Below are 26,164 nucleotides of genomic sequence, written 5' to 3'. Positions count from 1 at the left end.
TCGCTTTCATTTTTTAATTATTATCGTTTTTTAAAAACATCTTCTGAGAGTTATGCAAAATGAACGAATGATTATTAAAAATTTTAGTGTGATATTTGGAAACCTTTATTCTTTATGTACCTTCGAGCCACTCGAGTATTTACAAATATTATTGTGACAATAATAATACTCCATCGGTGTTCGAAATTATACAAAAAAAAACTCTCATTATTAATCAATTTATAACATCATTCCTCGTACATACCTTTATTTGTAACTCCTATTCTAGCCAGTTATTTATAATTAATTATTGTTATTTCTTTTAAATGTACATATTTTAACTCGATTGTATAAACATTATAATTAACACTGTAAAATAGAAGTTGGCCGAGTGGCCCAGTTGTAGCATTGTGAACCATGTCATTTTACTAACCTTATTATTAGTTCTCATTTTCTTAATAAATATAATTTTTTAATTGTTAATTTACGTGTATTTTTATAATAATCATATTTCCTTAAATCATTATTGATTAAAAAATGTTGATTATAACCACACTTTTAAACACAAGCACTTGCTTCTTTAAAAGAAAAACATTTAACAAAATCAAAAGCTTCGAAAACTAATTTTACGAATTATTTTAGTTAGCATAAATGATTATTCTCTGTAAATTGGTTAATTATTTACTAAAATATGAAAACTGCTTGAGACAAATATTCATTTTATAATTTCTTATTCAGTTTCAGTGCCGGCAACCCGGGCGTTTATTTAATTTCATGGTTGTTTACATTGTTTTCTTTTCTTTTACCCGCCTCACTAAACAAAGTCTGTTCCGAGGCGGGTAAATCACATATTATATTTGTTCCAAAAGAAATGTATGTATTTAAAAAAAAAATATATATATGTATGTAAAAAGACAAAAAGATACAATTATGTGGTGGTATATTAAATATTTACATACATACTTTTTTATTTATTTTTTTATTAGTTACATTCCATGAGAAGATTGCCTATGTAACATAGATAAAAGTAAATTAAATTTTGTGACAATTGAATATTGATATAGCGGTTACATTTTTTTTTTTTTTTTAAACTTCCGATTTAGTTGTCCGGGTTAAATCTTCCCCAAAGGAAAAACTTAACCCTTCCACAAATGATCATCTAGTCAATCAACATTATGTAAGTGCATTATATAAGCAAAATAAATACAAAACAATACAAGAACAACACGTCAAATCACCAGAGATCAAATGGGAAAATAATTCACCGTCTCCAGATATTTTCATATCAGAGGGTTCGGCTCGGTAGAACTTCTAACAGGGCCTATAAATCCTACTGATCCCTCAACATAAATATTTAAAAAATCTTTTGTTATCCTACATGTATTCAAAATGACCGACTTTTGCATCTTTATATATAATTTTTTTGATAGATCTAATACGCCTAAATTTTTAATTATAGAGCTAGGTATAATGCCAGTAGCCGAAATAACGAATGGTAATATTTTTATAGTCTGAGAATGCCAAATTCTTTTTATTTCATTTCCTAAATCTGTGTATTTCCTTATTTTTTCACTAACAGATTTTTGAATATTACAGGAATTTGGAATAGCGACATCAATGATATAAGTTATTTTTTTAATTTTGTCATGTAAAACTATATCGGGTCTATTATGACTAATCGCTCGGTCTGTTAGTATAGTTTTATCATAATATATTTTATAAAATTCGTTTTCTAAAAATGAATTTGGTTCGTATTCATAATATGGTACTACATTACGGCAGTCAATCAAGTTATGTTTAATTACCAAATTTTGGTGAATTATTTTTAAAACTTGATTGTGCCTAAATGTATACTCGGACGGTGCTAATATAGAACATCCCGATATAATATGTTCTATAGTTTCCGGAAAAGCCAAACATTTCCTACACAAATCATCAATTTGATTTGTATCTTTGATTATATGCTTTCTATAATTTTTAGTATTAATGACTCTATCCTGAATGGCAAGCATAAATCCTTCTATTTCTGCGCTCAACTCTCCAATACTCAACCATTTGTTTGACGAAATTTTGTCAACATACGTTTGGTTGAGATAATTGAAGTGTTTTGCGTGTAAAATTTTATTTGACCAGGAATCTAATAATTCCTGGTTGGGATTTATAAAAATGTACATGATATAGCGGTTACATGATAATTAGTATTGCAAAATTGCAGTTTCTCACATTTGTTTTATTTGAATATTATATAATTTCGTGAGAAATTGTATGAAATGTTATTTATTTAGAATATTTTGAATATCTGTTCTTTCCTTTTCATTCAGCCATAATACAAATCTTTTGAACAGCCAATTCAAATTATTTGGGGTGACGTAAGTTTTTGTTTGTGTTAGGAAGGTATTGAAAATGTGTGGTGCTAGGTAAGATTCGTGTTTTTTTGCAAAAGTTGATTTGATATGGGGAACTTGAAAGTGCTTATTAATTTTTGCTCTTGTGTTTTGCGAGTGAGGTATGTGGAGATGTGAAGTTTTGATACAGTTTTTGTAAATGATCTTCCTTATGAATAGTTTATTTACGTCTAGTAATTTGTTTTTGATCATTAGCTGTTCCGTCGGATGTTGGTAAGGTTTTTTAAACATAATTCTAATTATTGTTTTGTGATTTATTTTAAGAGATTTGAGGTAAGTATCTGTTGCTCCTCCCCAAACTGATATTCCATACGTTAAAATACTTTGACAGAGTGCGAAATATATATTTTTTAGTTGATTTAATGACATGATGTTTCGTATTGTTTTGAAGATGTATGATAATTTTCGTATTTTTTTGATAATTATTAATATGGAGATCCCATTTTAGTTTATGGTCAACAGTTAAACCTAGATATTTAATATTGTCTGCATTAACAATTTTGTCACAAGTACAGCATGTGTTATTTGACGAAATATTGGTGCAGGGGTTAAGATGTAGTTGTGGTTGACCAGCCTTTGTTTTGCTAAAAGTTAGATATTTTGTTTTTGAAATATTCAGTGTAAGTAGATTATTTTGTAGCCATTTATTTACTACAGTCATCCCTGTTTCTGTGTTTTTGAATACCTTTTCCCATGATTGTGCCTTGAACAAAATTGCAGTGTCGTCTGCATAACTGATTACTTTGTACTCAATTTTTCCTAGGTTTATCTCAGTTAGACTATTTATATAAATGAGGAATAGTATGGGACCCAAAACGCTGCCTTGCGGTACTCCATACCTGATATCTGCTTTGTCACTGCTGCATTTATTTATTTTTACTATTTGCTGTCTCTTTTCAATGTAGCTGACAAACCATTTTAGCGGTTGACCAGTTATACCGATATTTTTGAGTTTTTCTTGTAGTAAGTTATGCGAAATGGTGTCGAAAGCTTTTGCTAGGTCTAAGAACACCCCAATCACCTTTGATCCGCCATCTATGCTTTTCACTATGTAGTTGGTTAATTCTGATAAAGCATCTTCTGTACCCATTTTGGCACGAAATCCAAATTGACGGTTTGAGAGCAGGTTGTGTTTTTCAAGGTACGCAAGTAATCTTTTTTTCATAGCTTTTTCTAGAAGTTTAGATAGTGAGTTTAGCAAAGTGATTGGTCTGTAATTTAATATCAGAGTATTGTCTCCCGATTTATGTATTGGAGTAATACATCCTATTTTTAAGTGATCAGGGACAATTCCGAGCCTAAGACTTTGGTTGAAAATGTGTTGAAGTGGTATAAGTATGTATTCTCGTAGATTTATCAGTATTTGATTGGAAATGTTATCCGGTCCCATCGCGCAATTTGGTTTGAGAGATTTAATAAGATCCGAGATTTCCTTTGTATTTACTTGATAAGCATTAAACGAGTGATTTGGTCGTATGGGAGAGCAAAGTTTGGATAAAGAGTCTTCTGATGTACAGTTTTTTTAAAGATTTTTTTCCGCTAAGGTAGAGCCAACTTTTGAGAATTGTGTGTTAATAAAATTAGCTATTTTATTAGGTTCATTGTTTGTTAAGACTTTGTCTCCGTTTATTAATAGTTCTTTGATATGTGAATCTTTCTTCAGAGTGGAATAAGTAATATTTCTTACAATTTTCCAATTTTTTTTAGTATCATTTTTGGCGATTTTAATTTCTTTTTTGTAATATTTGTATTTGGCTTGTTTAATTAACTTATTACACAGGTTTCTATACAGTATGTAATCATTCTTTAGTTTGTTATCATTCGGGTTTTTGTGGACTCGCATATGCATTGCATCTCTTTTATGAATACTGTTGACTATTCCTTTTGTGATCCATGGTGTTATTTTTTTTTCTTTATGTGTGTAGTTCTTTTGTGGATTTTTTGTGGTGTGTTTGGTTATGTAGGTTTCAACCGTATTTATAAATTTGTTCAGCGCTGTGTTTGGGTCTATTTCATTTAGTACGTTAGTCCAAAGTTCATCGTGAATATCCGATTTTAGGGACTTAAAGTTTATTTTGTCTTGCATGTTGTCATTTTTGTTTTTACTTTGTTCTTTGTTAATATGTATGTTTAATGTAGTTGTAAAATGGTCAGTGACAGTTGAGCGAATAATGGATGAAAAAGTTTTTCTTCTAGTTTTAACGAATATATGATCGATGCAGGATTTGGAGTGTGATGTAGTTCTTGTTGGCGAGTTTATTGTAGATTTAAGTCCGTAGTGAGTAAAAAGATTTAAGAATTCCGTAGTTTTTGGTAGGCAGTTTAATATGTTAATATTCATGTCACCAGCAATAATTATTTGTTGAGTTTTTTTTATGTTCTTCAAGAAGTTTATTTAAGGAATTTAAGAAAGGGGAGAGATTGTTGTAGCAAGGTGGTCTGTATATAGCAAATATAGAAAGACATGGGCCAAGGGATATTTGTTTTGAATCCTGTTTTGTTAATGTTCCGTGTCACTTCATTTTTCTCTTTTTTTTATTGCAATTTTTATCTGTTTCCAAAAACTTATCTCGACCATTTGGATTTTTAAATTTGATTATAATCAGTTTTGGAGTTGCATTTCTTAGAGATGCAATTTTTTTTGGTATATCAGGTGTTGGTATATTACGGTTAATTACCGTTAAAAAATTGGTTTTTATCTTTGTAGAAGCCATAATAAACATATTGAGTAAATAGTGTAATGAGTTTTTTTTTCTTCTTTTTAAATCATCTTAGTAGGTAAATCGTTTAGGTGTCTTATTTCAACCACCTTTGAGTCATTTGTTTTTCTTACCAAAATTTTTCCCGATTTCACCCATACGTACTTATATTCTTTTTCTTGTGCCCTTTTTCTGGCATTCCAGTGTAGATTTTTATAATAAGGCGTTACTGCTGCATTTAGGTAAACGTATTGGGCTCCTTCCCCGTTGAATTTTTTTATCGGATCACTATATTTAGCAGCTAACATGGTGCGTGCTTTTGTGATGTCTGCGAAATTAATCGTGATGATTTTTTTTTGATCATTTGATTTGTTGGTTTTTATTTTGTAGGTATCCTCTGGTGCCATTATGACGCCCGCGAGCTCCGCGATCCGCGTCACAGTAGGGACTGGGGATAAGTTGTCTTGCAATTTTATACCGTTTATTTCTATACTGTTCAATAGGGCTGATTGTTCCAGATCTGCCAGGTGAACTTCTACTGCAGCCAATCTTTTTTCTTTTTTGGCTAGTTCTTCATTGAGTTTATTTACTTGATTTGGTGTATCCATGATTTTTGACAGTTTGTGTATTATGTCATCGTATTTTTCGTTAACGAAGTTAGTAAAGCTTTTTATTTCTTGCAGCTCTGATGCAATTTTGTTGAGCATAACTTCCTTCATTTCTTCAAATTTGGAATTGATAAATTCCAAGATAGAGTCGCTGTCAATGTTAATCATCGACTGATGAGCCTCCGACGGAGAGTCCATTGTGCCAGATGCGGTTGTTAGTGGTGACGATGTTGTCAGTACTTTCTTCACGTTGGAAAACTTGCTGCGAGATTTGGACATTTTCTTGATGTTGTATTTATTTATTTAATTCGTTGGAAAATTTCTATTGTTTGTTCATAAATGCCCCTTATTAAAATAATTAAAATTTAAAATATATAATTTAGTTGTTTAGTCTATGACAAAAATGACACTTTTTTTTTTCTTCTTTTTTTTCACAAATTCAAATCCATAAATTGTCTTTGGTTTACAATGACTTGTAGTTTGGCATATATTTATTTTAACAAAATGTGTAGTTATTTTACACTGCCACTACCGGATAAACTGTCACTTTGTTTTACGTAACACTGGTTTTTAGGTTTTTATTGGATTACTGTGTTGATTTGCTTAATTGTCACTTATTTTGGTATAAAGTTTGGAGCTGTCAGAATCAGCTGTTGTTTGTTTACGGTTATCCATAGATGTATTATTGTAAGTACCAACATTATTTTATTTTTGTATGCATAATTTTTTTTAAATAATAGCGAATGCATTAGTATTAGTCACAATTTTCAATTATTTATGTTAGTAAATAATTTTTTTTAACAATTAATAAAGCAACATTATTTTCAAAATTTTATTTATATATAAGATGTTTTTAAAAAACTGACAATTTACCGCAAATTTATCCCCGAAAGATTAACATAAAAGGAAATCAATAAGAATCCAAATAGGTATAAATTGCTGACGATGACTCTTTTAATGAAATTGTATTTTTAATTGATTATTGACCTTAGTAAGAAGCACAATATCCTTGCGCCTCAGGAGTAAAGTGCTGAATAATAATAATAATAATTGTTTATTACAGAATGTGGGAGGTGAGTGCAATCCCACACATTCCATAAAATATAACTACAATGTTATATACAGAGATTCAAGTAAGTCTAAATAAAAAAAATGTAAGTTTGATAAAGCAAATAAAACATAAGAAAAAGTAAAAGGAAATATAAATAATGGAGAGTGATATCATAAAACATTTACATTTCTTGTAAGCTTATTGGTATATCGGAGCGATAATTATGGGGCCAATATTTTTCTCCAATGTTTTTCGATGCTCGATCCTGAGGTCTGGCGGGATTCGATGATGAGGACGTTTCTGGAGTTGTTGATCCTTCCTCTCGTTCCTGCTACCCTGGTTCTCATTAGGGTTGCAAATCCGGGAACTCTCCCCTCCATGAACATCGAGGAGGCACTGCAGTACCTTGGAAGCCCGAACATTATGCGGTAAGCATTATTATATTGAATCCGAAGCCTTTCCATGGTACGCTTTTTGAAATTGGCCCACAGCTCGCAAGTATACAAGGTAGTGCAGAAAGCTAAGAATAGCGTCCTTTTCACCTTCGGGCTGCAGAGTCGAAATCTTCTACTAAGCATGTCGTCGGCTTAGAGTGTAAACCTGCTAAATCCATTTTGACTGTTTTTACGTTTATTATACCATTCAAAAGAGAAAAAAAAATACACAAGCTAGAAAAGCAGCCAGTGTCAGTTTTGGCTTTAAATTGACGAAAACGCGTGATAAGTAAAACTGCCAAATCCATGGCGTCAAAAGTCTGCTGCTAAGTCCATCTTAACCGCCATTCTGTATAGAGTTTTCGATGACAGCACGCGTGCTCTTACAAATAATGACATAATTCGGTGTTACTTGTGCAAACGGAGGTTTAAGGATTGAGATTTTGCAAAGGTATGTATTTTTTTAAAAAAGAAGAAGCTCGAGCAGAAAAAGAAAAAGATAAAGCTGAAGAAAGTGTGTTTGCGGTTGACTTGCAGGCGGTTCTGATGGCTCCCAAATAAAAAAAATAGTAGTTTATACAATAGAACAAAGCTCCAAATACACATTCTTGCCTTAATTTGAAGAACAAAGATGGCTATTGCTAATTATGGAATGAAACCGAAGGAGGTTTAAACTCGAAAGAGTTTGCAAGTATATGGGTCAGTTTAATTGAGAATAAGGTTTTACGACAAAATGAACAAGCAAAACCAAATAAAATCATTGTTTATAGCGATGGTTGCACGTATCAAAACAGGAATTGCGTAACGTCTAATACATTGCTATTGTCGGCTATAAACCACAACATAATCATAGAACAAAAGTTTCTAGAAGTTGGGCACATACAGATGGAATCGGACAGCATACATTCCTCTTAAAGACAAAAACATCAATTTTAATAAAAAGACAAATAATTTTGTTTACATCACTTTATTTGTACACAATCAACATGTTTCGTGAACAATGTTCACTTCTTCAGGATCAAACGTATACGTATACGTTTGATCCTGAAGAAGTGAACATTGTTCACGAAACATGTTGATTGTGTACAAATAAAGTGATGTAAACAAAGTTATTTGTCTTTTTACTAAAATAAATAATGCCATCACAAAGTGAAAACCTTTCCGAAGAAGTTTTCTTCGAAAAATTAAAAACATCAATGTTACTGCGGAGTATATATCTATTTGCAGGTTGGCAAGAAAAAAACCCTAGACCTTATGATGTAACTTACTTAAACCACACTTTTTTCAAAAGCTTTGATGAAGTAAATTTTTTTAAAAGCATTTGTCCTGGACGTGGTAGAGCTGACGCTAAAGTTACTGAAATTAGAGCTCTTCAGTACACTCCAAACGGTGATGTATTTTTTAAATTGAGATTCACTGATGTGCGAAAAATACTACCGCAAAGAAAATCACCGACTGTAATTGCATAGCCTTTTGATTCCCTTAGAAATCACTTTCAAACAAAAATAAAAAATTACAAAAAGGAAGTTTGAAGACTTGCAATATTTAAAAAGCATTTTACCTGAATACTATCGTTATTATTATGATAATTTACTTCATGACTAGTCACTACTCGTATTAGTAATAATTGAGACTGACTGGTGTGTAATGTGATTATTTTGATTTTATTTTAGAAATATTCAGTTTACAAACTTTCAACGTGTAACTGTTACTTTATGTTAGAGAGTAAAATATTAAGAGTTCAATATTTTTTTGATAAGAGAGAAATTTTGTTATTAAGAGAAGCTATTATAATAGAGCATTTAGTTTTAGAATTAAATTATGTGGTAATTTTCCAAAGTTATAGAACCTTTTTATTTTTATATTAACTCCACACAGGAGGCCCTGAAGAAAATAATTTCCCTCAGGGCCTATGTCATCTTTGGGGATGCTGTGTGGAGGGTCTTTTTGTGGAGAGGAAGGAGTGAACATGGGTCTTGAAGAGTCCCATGTTGTAGGAGGGAGGATACACAGAAGCCGGCAGTTCGTTCCACAGCCGAGCTGTTGAACTTAAGAACGAATCGTAGAAGCGACCCGTTCTCATGTGACAAATGTCAACCGTGTACAAATGTTGGGCGCGCGTTTGGCGTGTATCCCGACTACCCACCAGTGCCGAAGGGATCAATGACGCTAGTTCCTCAGAGCATCTTCCATTGTAATACCGATAGAACAAGGACAGCATACCTACCTGACGCCTGTGCTCTAAAGATTGCAGTCCGTTTGTTAAGATTGGGGAATCTATCAAACGGACCGCCCAGAACCTATCAATATTATAATATTGAGACCGAAAAATAGATTAGGAACATCTTTTTTCGGTCTAAATATTAACAAAACGTTGTATTTAGAAACATTACTTTTATTTTTTTTTTAAATGAAGTAGTTTAATATTAAGAGTGAAAAACTGCCAAATCCTTTATTAATAATGTTACTGCTCTACAAAAACCTGTTATATCACAAATGTGTTAATTATTAAATAAATACTGAATTTACTAACTCTTCTTTTGATTTATATGATAAAGAATAAAAAAATACACAATACTGTATTAGAACCGTTTCTTAAAATGAATTATTTTTTTTTAAGAACTTTTTTTGTCTCTCCTGTAAAGTTAACTATTTGGCCGTTAGCAGCTTTACACTTTAAGCCGACGATGTTACTTTTTATGCTAAGTGCTCGCCTCTCCCTGTCGATGTCGTCGTCATCCGTTAAGTTGTTGGTGATGATATGCCCTAAATATTTCGTTCTTTCTACTATTGTGAGAGTTTCTCCATTCAAAAATGCTGGGGGAAATTTTTTGGTCCTTCTCTTGTACCGAGATTTATTGGTGTGAAATTTCTGAAAGGTGTGTAAACATATATCTCATGTGTTGCACAATATTAAATAAGGGAATCTGAAATTGAAGAATAGTGTGGATGCTAAAAACAAAATTTATTTAGGATATTTATCAAAGTACTTTATCATCTATTAAATTACATTATTATCAAGTTAAAATAGCAAGAGACTCTACGTTTATTATTAAAATCAGGGCATGTTCAGATCGTTAAACTAAATCTGACTAGTGATGCGAATTTACAATTCTTATATGATAATCTGTGGATACTAAAAATTAAAAGGATAAAGTTTCACATCTCAAATATTAATCTTGCTTTGGTTACATAGGGCGCCAGCTCTTCCCAATCATCTTGTGAAGAACAAATTTATAAATTAAAGTAAACCATGTTGTGAAATCTAAATTAGCATGATGACAATCGCTCACGTGTTTAATGGAGCAAAACCTCTTTGGAATCCGTTCCGTGACGCACGTCCTGACCGTTGTCCCATCTCCCTAGAACTGGCTTGCAATCTCTGATGTCTATGATTATGTACTCGGCCGTCGCTGTGTTCACAATTGTACGCTTCTTAAGTTAATCAGTTCTTGCAAGCGCTTGACACCGGGGCGAGTAGTTTCAAATCGTTACACTCTGTATTTGGTCCTTGCTGTTTTTTTCGCGTTATATGACATGTTTGTTTCGAGTGCATATTCTTCGCAGATCTTCAAGAGAATTCTTAGTCCCCTTATTGACGGTGTCATCAGCACCATATCGTCTGCGTAGCTCACGTTGTTGATGCATTGCCCTCCAATATGGCAGCCTACACCAGCGTTATTTAACCTGTGAGTTTATTCATCCATATATATGTTGAACAGTACTGGGGACAAACAACCTCCTTGTCTTACCCCACTCTTTAAGAAAAAGGGTTCGGAGAAACCATCATTCCATTTAACGAGGTTTTTTGTTGACGGTGCCATGTGTCGAGAATTCGTACTACTTTCCATGGTGGACCTCTTTCTTTTAGTTTGGTCCATAATAATGGATGGTAGACTCTGTCGAAGGCCTTACTAAGGTCCAGAAAGCATGCGTAAGTTGTTGTTTTTCTCTTCCTGTAGTATTCCAGCGTCCGTTTTACGCAGAATATGGCTGAGTCCGTGGAGCATTCTGTTTTGAAACCCATCTGATTGTCTTTCGTTTTCAATTGGGGTCCGACTTGATCTAAGAGAAAATTGAAAACTTGTTCAAATATTCTGGCGGTGGCGGTGGCGATGGATATCGGTCTGTAATTTTCCTGTAAAGTTATGTCTGTCAGCTTAGATTTTAATATCGGTATTATGAATGTCTTTGTCAAGACTTTGGGAAGATAACCACTCTTTATGATATCGGTGAACAATGTTGCCAGTAGTTTCAGAATCGCTACCCCTGCATGTTTGACGGTTCGGTACTTAAGCCGTCATGTCCTGCTGAAGTTCCGGATTTCATCTTTTTAATGGCGGTTTTCACCATGTTTGCAGTGACTATAGTGTCAATGTCATCATAGGCGTTCAAATGCGTTTCGTTTGAGGAGATGGTCGGCGTGGTAGTCGCGAAATGTTTTTTGAAAATATTGGCAATTACTTCAGGATTTGTTTCTCCGTTTATGTTGCACGAGACTTTGGAACGCATGTTCAACATTTTATTAGACTAATTCCAAAATGATTTGAAGTCCCGATTATCTAAGTCCGCTGCTATTTTATCCATCTGGAGTTGTGTCGAATTCTTTTGGCATTGTTTTAGAGCTGTTTTGAAGGCGGCACGCTTTGTCCTTCTATCCTCCGCGATGAGACCATTGTGAGGTCTCCCATTATCAATCCAGGTGAGCATCGCTTGTCTTGATTTTTCGTATTTGTCTGCAACAAACTCATTCCATCCAAAAATTTGCTTATATTTTGGTGTAGTAGGATTTCTAAATATACGAGCGGCACTGTATCGTAATGCTTGTACTATACATCCATAGAGGTGTTTTATTTTGGCACGTTCAGGGTTGCCACTGTCCTCACGAAATGTATTTTTTGGCTTGATTTTAGCTAGATAAGTTTGGGAACATGAGTTATAAATTCCGATATCAAGTATATTTTTCGGATTCCATAATGCTGGATCCCTTAATATAGATGAAAATACTTCCGATGTTACTATTCCATTCGTATAGTTAGTTCGAGGGGTCGGTGGTCGGTCCAATCAACATCGTAATGAATTTTCATCTCGATAATTTGTTTTGTAAATATTTTTCGTAACTAGACAGTGGTCTAACCACCTGGTAGTACTATGGGCGTCACTGACGTATGTGTAAGAATTCTCAGGTAAAATTTTGGTGTCGGCACAAATGTATTCGAATTCTCGACAGAAAGATTTTAGCTCTATTCCAAAGAGTGAGTCGGGATAAGCGTTGAAGTCTCCGATAATAATAGAATTGATATAATCTTTGTCGTCAATGATCGTTTGTAAGGAGGCCAGGCAGTTGGTAAACTCCACAAAGTTGTCAGTTAAGCAAGTCGGCAAATAGATCGTGAAGATGGTTAAGTTTTCAGTATTCAGACTCACCTCGATTCCGGCCATACGACAATTGTCCATCGGGATTGTGGTAACTTGAGGTGCCCAAGCGATTGAAGTGCTCGTGAATATTAGACAAAAATTCAATCTCGGTTGGGAGTAGCCACGTTTCTTGGACTAGTATAATGTCATATGATTCGCAGAGATCGTGAATAAATTTTTCGGAGCTACGGACCGATCTGCAATTAATCAAAATAATTCTTAATTTATCGGTTGTCATTTTGATCTTTGGTTGATGCACGCGATTCTATATATTAACGGAATACAATTCCTTCCGGCCATAGTTCTTCCACCAGGTATTTCGGCCCTTCAGTTGCTTTTACAGAAAGTTTAAAGGTGTTAAATGGCGTGGGACGGTAAGGTTTAATATTTTCGATCATAGTATTTTCGAAACCATTATCTACAAGGTAGGTCTTTACGTCGTCCTCGGTAGTTTCCAAGGTAAACCTCGAAATATAAATTGACGTAATTAAATCTGCCGACTTCAGTGTCGTTGAGGTTGCTTTTCCTCTCAAGTTGCGTTTGGGTTTTCTAGTTACTAATGTAAATCCTCTCTCATCTTCCGCAGGAGGCCGAGGCCGCGGGCCGTGGTCGCGCGATGCCTGTTTATTATTTTGTTTTAAAGCATGTGCAAAGTTCATTCCCGGCTGCACTGGACTATTTGGAGTGTGTTCGTTCATTATCTTTGTGTGTGTGGTTGACAATGCATTGCTAGAACCAGTCGATAAGCAGGATGCGCCGCCCGTCGGTATTTGTTTACTATTTGGAAATCGTGGCTTACCCTCAGTTAAGTGGTTAATAATTACTTCCGAATTCCCAGTTAAGTCACTTTGTTTGTTTGGAACCTGAATATTTGCAATTTGCTATCTTATTAGTGCCAGTTCTTGTTTTATGTCTTCATTTTTTGTGGTTGATGAATCTTTTAGTTCGGTTCTTATACGAGTTATTTCCGTTTTCAGTGCATTGAGTTCCTTAAGGAGTTTGGACACATCTATGCTGTCGAAGTTGATGGGAGGTAATTTATGCAATTGTTTAGCAGCGAATACTGGTAGCTTATCAGGATCGGTCTCCTTCAATGCTCTCAGGATGTCCTGGAGGTCTCGGCTGATTCTGCCATCTCCTTTCCGCAAAGTACGTTTATCCGGAAGCTTTTCAAACAGGATAGTTTTCGCCTCCTTTATTTCCTCTTCGGAGTAAGTAGAGATGCATAATTGTGTAATTGCAATCTCATCCAGAGTGTCTACCTTGTTTTGAATAAACGTAAGACACTCGTTTATAATTATATTACATGAGTTACACGACATAGCGATGCGATACGGTCTTCTGTCGCGACAATACTGATCGTATCAATAATGATATAATATGTCAGTTTTTAGACATTCCTTACATTAGAGTTTTGTATGTACTAATGCTATGATTTGTAATTTGGAATAGATGATGATGAAGAACATGATGAGGGTGCAGGAACAGAAGCAGGTGGTGGTGGTTTCATGGAAGTAGCCCCAAATGAACAAGTAGCCCCAATCAATCATATTGGAAATGCCACTAGACAGGTGTTCATTGATCAACATTTTTAAATGTATTAGTATGTACTCAATATGATTGTATCTACATCTATAATTATATTACACTGAAAAAATGTACATACTCAATAGTATAATGTACCTGCGACACAAATGCATATTACACAATAATGAAGATATAATAATAAGACTAAGGTATGATCAATATTGTTTATTTATTTTTATTTTAGGGAAATCAGTTTACAACGTGCTTAATTTATAGTCATGTGTAATTCACCTAATTGAGAAACCATTTATAGATTTCCTCATTATGTTTACATGGGCGTTGAGCTGGTCTATTTATATTACAAGGAATTCAATTTGATGTACGTCTGTACATTTTTATTTAGCACAGTGAAGAACATTAATAAATGTAAACGAAAATATGAAATATAGATAAAATAAAATTATTATTTGGCTATCCATCCATCTTTCAGCATCGACATTTTAATTTTGTGTTCCTCCTCCATGAACCTAATCCTGGTCTGCGACTCTTCATCCTGTAGACAATTTTTAAGGTCACTTTCCTTCTTCATCAAGCTAACCTTGGGGTCGAAGGGTTGGTAGGTCGTGGCGGGACACATCAAGCTGGATGATGCGCGCCTCAAGAAATGCTACAAATGACATAGCTGCATCAACAGCACTACCAACAAGTCCAACTCTCTGGCGTCCACGAGCGGTCATCATGGCCCCGCGATCCCTGGGCAATGTGATCACCGGTGTGGGACGACAATCCCACCATCGAGGTCATAGCCGACAGAGAGGGGGCGAATGGCGAAACTCTGGCGCCATAAAACCAGAACACCCCAGCTAAGGGAAGGAAAACCCCTACAGAAAAACCCTCGCCTCCAGTAAGGGGTTGGGCGAGTGGCTAATAACCACTCCCTGTAAAAACAACATTATAACGAAACCGGAAACTAAGCCTCGGACAGCGAAAACACCCGGCAGACAACTTGGCAATCGAAATATGGACTTGAGAATGGCAACATGGAATGTAAGAACGATGTATAGAAGTGGGGCCCTCGGAGAAGTACTTGGAGAAATGGAAAAGTACAACATAGATATACTAGCAGTGCAGGAAACTAGATGGATAGGCACTGATACATTTGATACTAGAACGCATACAATAATGCACAGTGGCAATGAAAAACACCATGAGTTCGGAGTAGCCTTCATCGTTAATCAAAGATTGAAGAATCAAGTAATTGGCTTTAAGGCTGTAAACGAAAGAATATGCATACTCCGCATAAAAACCAAATTCTTTAATATTTCCATCATAAATGTTCACGCTGAGACAGAAGACAAAGATGAAGCAACTAAGGATACATTTTATAACAAACTGGAGCAGACATATGACACCATACCATCCAATGATATTAAAATGGTTATTGGAGACCTTAATGCTAAAATCGGTCAGGATCCGACACACCAACAGGTTACAGGAAAAAACAGTCTTCATATGGAAAGCAATAACAATGGAACAAGGGTGATTGACTTTGCAGAATCACGAAACATGATAATAGCTTCAACACAGTTCCCAAGGAAGAATATACATAAATGGACATGGACATCACCTGGCGGCAGATACCATAATCAAATAGACCATATCCTAATTGAAAGAAGAGGGGCGACCAGTATCACAAATGTAAGAAGTTACAGAGGAGCTAACTGTGATTCGGATCACTATTTGGTAGTAGCCAGCTATAGATGCAGAATAGCAAGAGATAGAAGAGGAAATCAGCCAAGGATCCCAAAGCTAAACATCGATGCTCTTAAAACACCAGAAGGATTGGATAGATACCACGACTCACTGTCAACAAACCTACCAAACCAACTGAGTGATCAGCTCTCCTCAAACGATTTAGAAGAGGATTGGACCAGTCTGAGAGATGCACTGCTGACAGCGGCAGAATCAGGCATTGGAAATAGACCTAGGCAGGTTAGAAATCCCTGGTTCGATGAGGAGTGCATACAGAGCGTCTGCAAGAAAAATGAGCTAAGAAAATTATGTATAGAAATAGGAACAAGATCAAAAAGACAAGCCTACGAACAAGCACGAAGAGATGCTAACCATTTGATTAAAAGAAAGAAGAGACTATATTTTAACAACATATTGTTGAAAATGGAAAATGATTTTGTTAATAACAATCCACGTGAAGCATATAAAGGCGTCAATGTATTTAAAAAGGGCTTCAAACCCAACACATCCCTGTGCAGAGATAGTAATGGAGACATAATAGGAGATAAGGAAAAGATTAAGACTAGGTGGAAAGAATACTTCCAACAGCTCTTGAATCCCAATACCAACCTGACAGTCGAACCAACTCACATTCCGGATGAGCTAAATAATGATGAAACGACTAGAGCGCCATCGGTGGCAGAAGTAAGGGCTGCCCTAAATAAATTGAAAAACAATAAAACACCGGGGGGAGACAATATCCCGGCAGAGCTCTATAAATATGGAAACGAACATCTGAAAAACCTGCTACACAATCTTATTGTAAAAATATGGACCGCCGAAAGAGTACCAGAAGAGTGGCAAACTAGTATAATATGCCCCATACATAAAAAGGGAGACAAATTGAAATGTGAAAATCACAGAGGAATATCGCTACTTTGTACAGCGTATAAAATCTTCACAACGATTTTGAAAGAAAGACTAGAACGTCATTCAGAGAACTTGCTGGGAGAGTATCAGGCAGGTTTTAGGAGGGGGAGATCCACCACTGATCAACTCTTTACTTTACTTTACTGAGAAAATATATGAAATACTCCTAAATTTTGGTATACCGCCCAAAATAGTCAAGCTTGTAAAAGCAACGATGGTTGGTTCACGATGTCGAGTAAGGATAGGAGGTGAAACAACGGAGGATTTTAACGTCTCCCAGGGGCTGAAACAAGGTGATGGCTTAGCTCCCACTCTTTTCAATATTGTTCTGGAGCACGTCGTGAGGAAGACAATGATTGCTACCGACTCAAACATTTGCTACAAAAGCAATCAAATAGTTGGATATGCAGACGACCTTAACATTGTCGGAAGATCCTTACAGGCTGTAAGAGAGGTGTTTGACCCTTTGGAGACTGCAGCAAGAGAGGTGGGCTTGCAAATCAACGAGAACAAAACTAAAATCATGATGCAAACCAGAACCCCACACCGCAGAATAAAAGATAAAGTGAATTTTAAAAACTCCTATAACTTTGAAGTGGTCGAAGAGTTTGCCTACCTGGGCTCCATCATAACGCAGGACAACGAAGACCCAGTAGAAGTAAGAAAGCGCATCACAGCCGCTAACAACACTTACTTCGCGTTGCTGCCAGTGTTCGAATCCCGAAACGTCCATAGGAAAACCAAAATAACCCTGTACAAAACAATTATTAGAACGGTCTTGGCCTATGGATGTGAGGCAGGAACACTGACAGCAAAGTCTGCGGAACGGCTGGACACCTTCGAAAGAAAGGTACTTCGAAGAATCTTAGGAGCGGTGCGAGAGGGAGAGGCATGGAGAATCCGCCACAATAAGGAGCTATATGACATCTACCAAGCTCCCAGACTCTCTACTCATTTACGGCTCCAAAGACTAAGATGGGCCGGACATGTGCACCGAATGCCAAGCACACGTGTACCAAAGAAGGTTTTAACAGGACACCCGGGAGGCAAACGAAAGGCGGGCAGACCTAGGCTGAGATGGGAGGACGATGTCAGGAAAGATGCCAGAGGACTACTCCATGTTGCAGATTGGAAGACGACGGCCGAGGACAGAGGGCGGTGGAGGCTCATGTTAAAGGAGGCCAAGGCTCGAAATGGGCTGTAGCGCCATTGAAGAAGAAGAAGATAATAATAAGACTAAGGTATGATCAATATTGTTTATTTATTTTTATTTTAGGGAAATCAGTTTACAACGTGCTTAATTTATAGTCATGTGTAATTCACCTAATTGGGAAACCATTTATAGATTTCCTCATTATGTTTACATGGGCGTTGAGCTGGTCTATTTATATTACAAGGAATTCAATTTGATGTACGTCTGTACATTTTTATTTAGCACAGTGAAGAACATTAATAAATGTAAACGAAAATATGAAATATAGATAAAATAAAATTATTATTTGGCTATCCATCCATCTTTCAGCATCGACATTTTAATTTTGTGTTCCTCCTCCATGAACCTAATCCTGGTCTGCGACTCTTCATCCTGTAGACAATTTTTAAGGTCACTTTCCTTCTTCATCAAGCTAACCTTGGTCTGTGACTCTACTTCCTGTAGACGAATTTTGGCCCTGGATTCGTCTTTCATGAGCTTAAACAAGTACTCCATTTTTTTTGGTGCTCAAGGTGCATTATTTTTTTTGTTTCTTCAAAGACGTTCGCCTTCATTTGGGCTAAGTCGTCTTCCTGAAAATAAAAACATTAAATGAAAAAACTTTTCATAACTGGTTTAACATAATTATTCTATTTCCAACTTTCTACTATAATTTTTCCAATTTCCAATCCAGGTAAGTATGTTTATGTATCTTTGTAAATAATAAACTTAGATAGTGCCTATATATAACAAAGTGTACAGCAGAGGTGATTTCTCACAAAAACGGCGCTTTAGAATTATTATTTTTATTAATCCATATTATGTTAACACAACATACAAAATAACTATATTCAACTTTAGTCACCATGAAACAGGCAGTCACCTAGTACGGTGTTTTAATCTATTCTCTGCAAATCTCTTAATTATCGTGCATTTTATACATAAAAAAATTAATATTCATGTATGAGTTATTGTTGTTCTTAGTAAACATTCAGTTTTAGTATGACAATAAAGTCAGTTGAGTAAACAAAAATGTGGTGTGAAGAAATACTTACTTTATGGCGTGGTCGCCTCCGAGGTGGAGGTGGAGGGCAAGCGTGCAGCGGGACATGCTGGATGGTGTGTGCTTGTGGTGATAGTGGCGGTGGTGGTGAATCAGCTTCACTGGAAACCTGTAAAAAACACATATATTATTTGTATCAACATTGAATTCCTAGGAAAATAACAATACTATTTGAGCATCTTGGCAGTAAAAACGTACCTCAGTCCGAAACTTCTTGCTTAAACGTCTTCCGTCTCTCTCCGAAGCAGCAGTTTTGTTACTCGATACTGTTTCCTGTTGATATAAACAAAAGATTATGTCCAACTGAAATTATCATGCATTTTATACATATAAAAAAAAATATTCATATATGAGTTATTGTTTTTCTTAGTAAACTTTCAGTTTTGGTACGACAATAAAGTCAGTTGAGCAAACAAAAATGTGGTGTGAAGAAATACTTACTTTATGGCATGGTCGCCTCCGAGGTGGAGGTGGAGGGCAAGCGTGCAGCGGGACATGCTGGATGGTGTATGCTTGTGGTGATAGTGGCGGTGGTGGTGAATCAGCTTCACTTGTTTCCTGTTGATATAAACAAAAGATTATGTCCAACTGAAAAGTTACTGCTTTATGACCGGTCAGTGGTTGAGTGGGCATAGCGCTTGGGTCTCACCCGAGCGTCGCGTGTTCGATTCCTCGGCTGGCTAAGTCCTCCATCACAACACAAGCAACATTTTCGGCTTTCAGTGGTGGTAGTAGGAGATTTTCAAACATTGTTGGGTTATTCGTAACCCGGGAATGTTTGTCTTTCTTTAAAAAAAAAAAAAAAAAAAAAAAAAAAAAAAAATATTGCAAATAGTTAGCACTCATTGTTGCGCTGATCATTTAAGTAGGTTTAGGTATATTACCTCAAAAGACAACTTCCTATTGGGAACAGAGTGTGGCAGTGTGGAGTGAGGGGTTGATGTAGGAAAATTCATCTGTAATAATAAAACACAATTACCAATATAACTCCCGCAATTAAAGCAAGATTTACATGAGTTTAAATATAGACAGAACCATCAATATTTCAATAATATTACTATCAACTTATCTTTTGAAAAAAAAAATGCTGGTTGGCTGTTAAATATTAATTCATATAAAAAGTGTGTTTTTCCATTTAATATATAATGTCACACCACAAAGTATTTGCTTCCTTCGATAAAAATATATTTACCTTTGCTTGAAATGTTGAATCGCTATCATCAACATTTTTGTCCGTTACGAATTCATGTGGTAACAAATCCACCATCGAGAGAATATCCTGCGAAGGACTTGGTGGTTGGGGACCTCCACCTGTTGCCATCACTTCCCTCCTATACCGGCTCAATTGGCTCTTACAAGCCAATTTGAGCATCTTCCATTGAGCTTGTATCTGACCCATATCTCTTTTTTGGTCACTTAGTGTGTTAAATCTGAAAAATAGTGTGCTATTAATTATGTGGTATGCACACCTTTAGGTACATTTGAAATGGATGTCAAAGCTACGAAGCGACAAACTTAAAGTTTAATCTGTAGAAAAGTTAACAATGCGTATATATTATGGAGGTATACTTACTTTAATAAAACAAGCTTCCAAGCTTCCATCTTGGCAATTAGGGTGTTACTGTCCGAGTTTTTATTCTCTACAGCCCTCACGTGTTCAGCCACACAGTCCTTCAACAAGGCCTACAAGGAAAACAATCATTATACTTACACTAATTTCAAACAAGTAAACAAAACATTAGAGCCAAGATAAAAGTTAACAAACCTTTTCAACGTCACCCCAATTTTTGTTACGCTTGCACCTTTTTAATTCTTCCTCCAAATTAATGTCAACATTATCCATTTTTAGGTTATTCAAAGATAAACAAACCAACTCTTGGATTACTTTTTTGACATATGAATAAACGTGAAGTTGGCAACACGCCGCGAAATGCCAAATTTTTCAAGTGTTGCTACTGTAAAAAAATCATATTCCATAATCCAGCCGTCGAGCTATATTGGGAAAATTTATGATTATGAGTAAAAATTTTTAATCTGACCAGTATAGGCCCCCACCCCTGTATAGCTAATACGGGGTATTATCTTCGTATTAGGGATTTCATTATGAGTAAGACTGTCTATGTTTACACTTTTTTTAAATGGCCTTGAGATTTCTTTACGGTCCACGATATTTTTACCTGTCGGGACCAAACGACCGTTTTATCTGTGGTCGTCTGTGGTTAAGGGGGTTACAAAACGGGGCCATACAAAAAGCCCGAAGATAGCTATCTAGAGAGTGGTTATTTTATGATCATGGCGTTTTGATTTTGGTTGACGACCGGTGTATATCGTGTTTGTGAAATAATTTAAACGAAATTAAAATTTGAAGTGTTTATTTTTGGTTTTCCCCAACATTTATACTAACTTTTAGTAATAATATAATTAAATTCAAGTATTAATTCAAAGTAAACATTCCATATTTACCGTGAAGCGGAATTCATAACCTTTACCCAAATATTGATCACCTCTAGTGACGTTTCCATTTCTGTGTGTATAGGCATATAACTCCGGCCTGTCCTTGAAACCCATTTGAAACCGACACCCATAACTCCGTTTTCTTTTAGAAAAAAGTATTGTGGTAGAAAGCTCAGATCTCATTGGCTTAGAGTTTGACATCTCGCTCGAGGCCACGCGTGACATGACGCAGTTGTGTGATGCCGTGAGATACTATCATTTTGTGTCTAAAATTTAGCTAGTTAAAGTTATTTGTGATGAAAATATAATCCGTATAGTGTTAGCGAGTTAAAAATATATATTCAACCTAACCTAAATGTACTCCCCACGTAAGTTCATGTTTAAAATGAATTTACAGTTTTTAGGTTATTACGCGTCAGGATTTTGCAATCGCAAAATACGTTAAATGGCTTGTAAAAAGTGCTTCTTACCTACTTATTTACATTATGACATATGCCTTCTTGGCAAATATGTCTACCTACACAGCGTATAAATGTTATCGATTACATTGACTCACTTTTCATAATAAAATAAAAATAGTATTAGGATGAATTATACAGCGCCGACTTTTGTGCAAAAACATCTCAAGGGCGCTGTTTATCAATGATTATCCTGTTTTATCTTATTGTTTTAGTGACATTCAAAAATATTAAACATGTGACCATGAGTTAAGTTTTCTTTTCAAAATAAGCAGATAAGCACAATCATGTTTGTTTTTCAGTGTTCTTTTCGTTTTTCATTTATTCACGTTTTTTGTTACTTTTGGGTTTTTTGTCTCAGATTAACAAGTGTCCACTGACAAAGTTTCCTCTTGATAACACGAGCCCTGATAGTTAATTTTCTTAGAACTATATTTATTCGACTATATCTGTGATTTGTCAGGTGAACTTTGCCGTCAGGTAACATTTTGATATTTTTCTGCTTCAAAGACGTTTTTAATTTTAAAATTGTTTTTGGGCCAAAGAATGAATGGCTGAGCGCAATATTATTGTCTACGGTCCCACCTTTTTGAAGTGAAACTTCTTTAGGCGCGTAATGTTCGGGGACGGAGTAAAACCGAGTCAGGATCGACACGAAAATGCGGGTACCCCCACCACCGCTCACCGTTCACTGTCCCTCTCTCACCATATGCGCTTGTTGAGGTGGGGGAGCCGCTCACGAACGTTCTCTCTCTTCTCTTCTTTCCTCTCTCTCAGACACCAGCGAACTGCGCCACGCCAAGCATCAGCTGCTTGGTTAGTATACTGCGTCGTGAGTGTAATACGAGTGAAATACGTAATTGATTGTGGTTCATACGGTTAATTTGAAAATAGAGAGAGAGGAATAAATTAAATTTGAAAATAGAGAGAGAGGAATACTAGAAGTTTCACTTCTGTCTTGCGTAGGCTTGACACACCCACTTTTTTTATATGGCTTTGATTTTTTCTGCCTTGCATATCATCAACGCTCCGTCGACTATATCTGTGGTTAAGAAGTGTGCTAACTTTTCCCATACAAAAAACCCGAAAGTAACCTAGTGAGTGGTTTATTTACGTCTTAGTGCATTTTGCTTAGTAACACAATACCATTGATGTTCCTTTTTTCTGAAGTAGTATTATATTCTGCATAACATTTGTGTTCCATTTATACAGTTTTGTATCACTTCAGTGAACATCACATTTTGTATTCCGAAGTAAATCACATTCTTGCACTTCTAATTTTCTAGTGACATTTCTTCAACACATTCGAACTGTTTTCAACACATTTGAACACATATCAGTTTTACATCATTCGCTTTATAATATATTGAGTTACCCAACACCAACCAGGTTAACTCGCGACAGACGGTACATGGGGTTGTTTATATCTTTACACTGAGTGGAATACTTAAGCTTATTCTAATTAGTCAATTCCACTAGGGATTACATTACATATATTATCTTGCGTTTACTCATTGTCAGTAATAGACATCACCAAGTTTGTTTTACTTAGCACCCTGAAATTGAAACTAATATCAAACATTTTGCTTTATACCAAATCTGGTCGCAAAAAACGGCTTAAGCCATTTAAAGAAACCTTTCTAATCTGTATAAAGATTCAGGGTGATACTGAGAGTATCTAGCACTCAGATAACATTGTAGCAAATGGTTCAACTCTTGCAAAACTCAACTCTAATAACGTATTTACATCGGTTATATTAATCCAGTCAAATATATTTACTGCCAGTCATGTTTGTAAAGTCAACGCCGCTTTTAATTCTCTGAATGATCTCTATTCTGTCGTGTTATTGGTGAAAACGGATATTTAAAATTTATGAAAATTAAAAGTTTAATGTTTTAATGATTTTAAACATGAATCGAGTTTAAATTTAAAGCATAGTGGCAAGTGTATCCATGAAATATATTGCTTTTGATTTTGTTTCATTCCATGTTAGACTTATATACTAAGCGTAATTAACAAACTATCAACTGGACATTTGTGATAAAAAAATTTCCTTGAAAGCATTCTTAACTTTATGCGATAAAAATTTACCTTAATCGTATAGCAGGCAAAATGTTTAGACATCTGCTCTCCATATTAATATTGGACATCTTTGATCCTATAGGTCAAAAAACGGTCTATATTATTTATTATATGTGGTCCATTTCACCTTCGAGGTTTTGAGTATTTCGTTCCAACTGAAGGTGATCACTTTAAAATAATTATAACCTTCGTAAATATGATTAATTCATATTCCGTTTCAGCTCTGACATATTTTAAGTTTGGACCATTTACCAGAAGGCCATGGATCTTCCCGACACAGAGAGTATGTCCATCAAGGTGGAACCAGGGTCGCAGGATGAGGACCGAGGTAAAATGCCGTATACCGATATAGATATCTACCTCCCCGATGTAAAGAAGGAATGTTTGCAGTATGCGGCGAGAAGTAAGTTGCATTGTAATGGATAGGTTTTTAAAAAACTGCGCGTATTGTACAGGGCTAGAAGATTCTTCAATGGAGACCACATGCTAGCCTTATACAGATCTCAATAATGTCGAAATACTTGATTAACCCACATGACTGTGCAAATGAGAGCGAAGCGTTATACAATCCATTGTTATGTTTGTTTTCATGGGGTTTCGGGGAATACTGATAGTATCTACCAATCAGATAATATATATATATATTTATGTATACTCTATATATATATATATATACCATTTATAATAGTATTATAATATATAATACGTATTTACTGCCAGTCATGTTTTTGAAGTCAACATCGTTCTGAGTTCTCTTTAGGAACTGAGCGGTCTCTCTTCTGCCGTCTTATTGGTAAAAGCGGCCGTGATATATTTTAAATATCAATCTTAATTTTATTGCGCACTGATTTTTGCCGCCCGGTTATTGATTCCAAATTTATTATTTTAGTTTAAATTTAAATCACGATGTCAAGTAAATCCATAAAATATAATGCGTTCGATTTAGTTTCATTCCAAGTATGACTAATATGATAGGAAGCACAATTAACAAACTGTCAACTGGACAGTGTTTTTTTTATCTTTACAATAACCATTTTTAGCTTTATGCGATAACATTATAACTTCTTGTATAACAGACTGTATAATTTTATGTACCTGCTCTCCATCTTGATATTTTACTTGTTTGATGCACGAGGTCAAATAATCGTCCGTGATATTTACTGTAGGTGGTCCAGCTTACATCCGACATCTTACATATTTATTTTTAACTGAATGTGATCATTATGTTATTTATTTTTAGCTGGGACCATTTACCAGGAGGCAATGGGTCTTCCCAACAGTGTTTCCATCAAGGTGGAACCAGGGTCCCAGGAAGAGGGTGGATGTGAAATGTCGTATACAGATATAGATATCTACCTCCCGGACGTGAAGACTGAGTGTTTGCAGTATGCGGAGAGTACTCCGACAACCTCCAAGTTGGGTTACAAAGGTATGTTGGTTTCAGATGTTCAGAATTCCTGCCTGTTTCATAGACAAGACGTTTATTCTTGTTAATTCAGTCCTTGCCGTTCATTAGTTATTCTGTTCTCAAAAGACCTCTTATTTTAAGAAATTTAAGTTACATACATATTTATTATATACTAGCTATACCTCGCCACGCATTGCTGTGGCTCATTCTGTCTGTGCATGTAGTGAAACAGTAGCGCGTGTTTATTGTACGTCCAACAGATGGCACTATTAATAAAACAAGTTTGTCTAACAGACGGCCTTGGTTTTCAAAAAAATGTTTTTACCTGTCACAGCTGACATCTATATAAAATAGGAATATAAAAACACACGAGTATTCAAATGCAACGTTGTGTCAAAATTTTAAAGCTATCCGTGAATAACGTTTATGAAGAACGGAGATTCAAGATTTTTAACCAACGATCATTTACATTTTTATTTATATACACGTTTGTTACATATAGCGCTGTGTAAAAATTAAACAGACCGCCGACACAGCCGTTTTTGTTCTGTTAAAGTTAACCATTTATTCTCATCTAATTTAAAAATATATATATTTACTGTACTTGACTAATTATGCTTTATCCACATTCTTTTTAGACTTGTTGGCGAACGTTAAGACGCATCCTGGGGGAAAACGATACTCTTGTCCCCATTGTAACTATTGTTGCATTCGAAGTTCATCG

The 26,164-nt window shown here is 35.4% G+C and overlaps 1 protein-coding gene across 1 annotated transcript; it reads right to left on the bottom strand.

Annotated features, from left to right (window-relative positions):
- Positions 1-18,465: 18,465 nt before the first annotated feature.
- Positions 18,466-21,605, bottom strand: LOC149414409 (uncharacterized). Its single transcript, XM_089644164.1, has 8 exons — positions 21,501-21,605; positions 20,611-20,720; positions 20,230-20,467; positions 19,922-19,993; positions 19,479-19,595; positions 19,236-19,310; positions 19,030-19,146; positions 18,466-18,567 (listed from the first exon to the last, which is right to left on the bottom strand). The coding sequence occupies exons 1-8, from the start codon at positions 21,603-21,605 to the stop codon at positions 18,466-18,468; spliced, it is 936 nt and encodes a 311-aa protein (XP_089500290.1).
- Positions 21,606-26,164: the final 4,559 nt, after the last annotated feature.

The sequence above is a fragment of the Hesperophylax consimilis genome, chromosome 20 (assembly GCF_061612785.1).
Source record: "Hesperophylax consimilis isolate HC1 chromosome 20, BYU_Hcon_1.0, whole genome shotgun sequence".
Taxonomy (NCBI): domain Eukaryota; kingdom Metazoa; phylum Arthropoda; class Insecta; order Trichoptera; family Limnephilidae; genus Hesperophylax; species Hesperophylax consimilis.
Note: the sequence above shows the minus strand (reverse complement) of the source record. Positions and strands in the feature narration are given on the sequence as shown.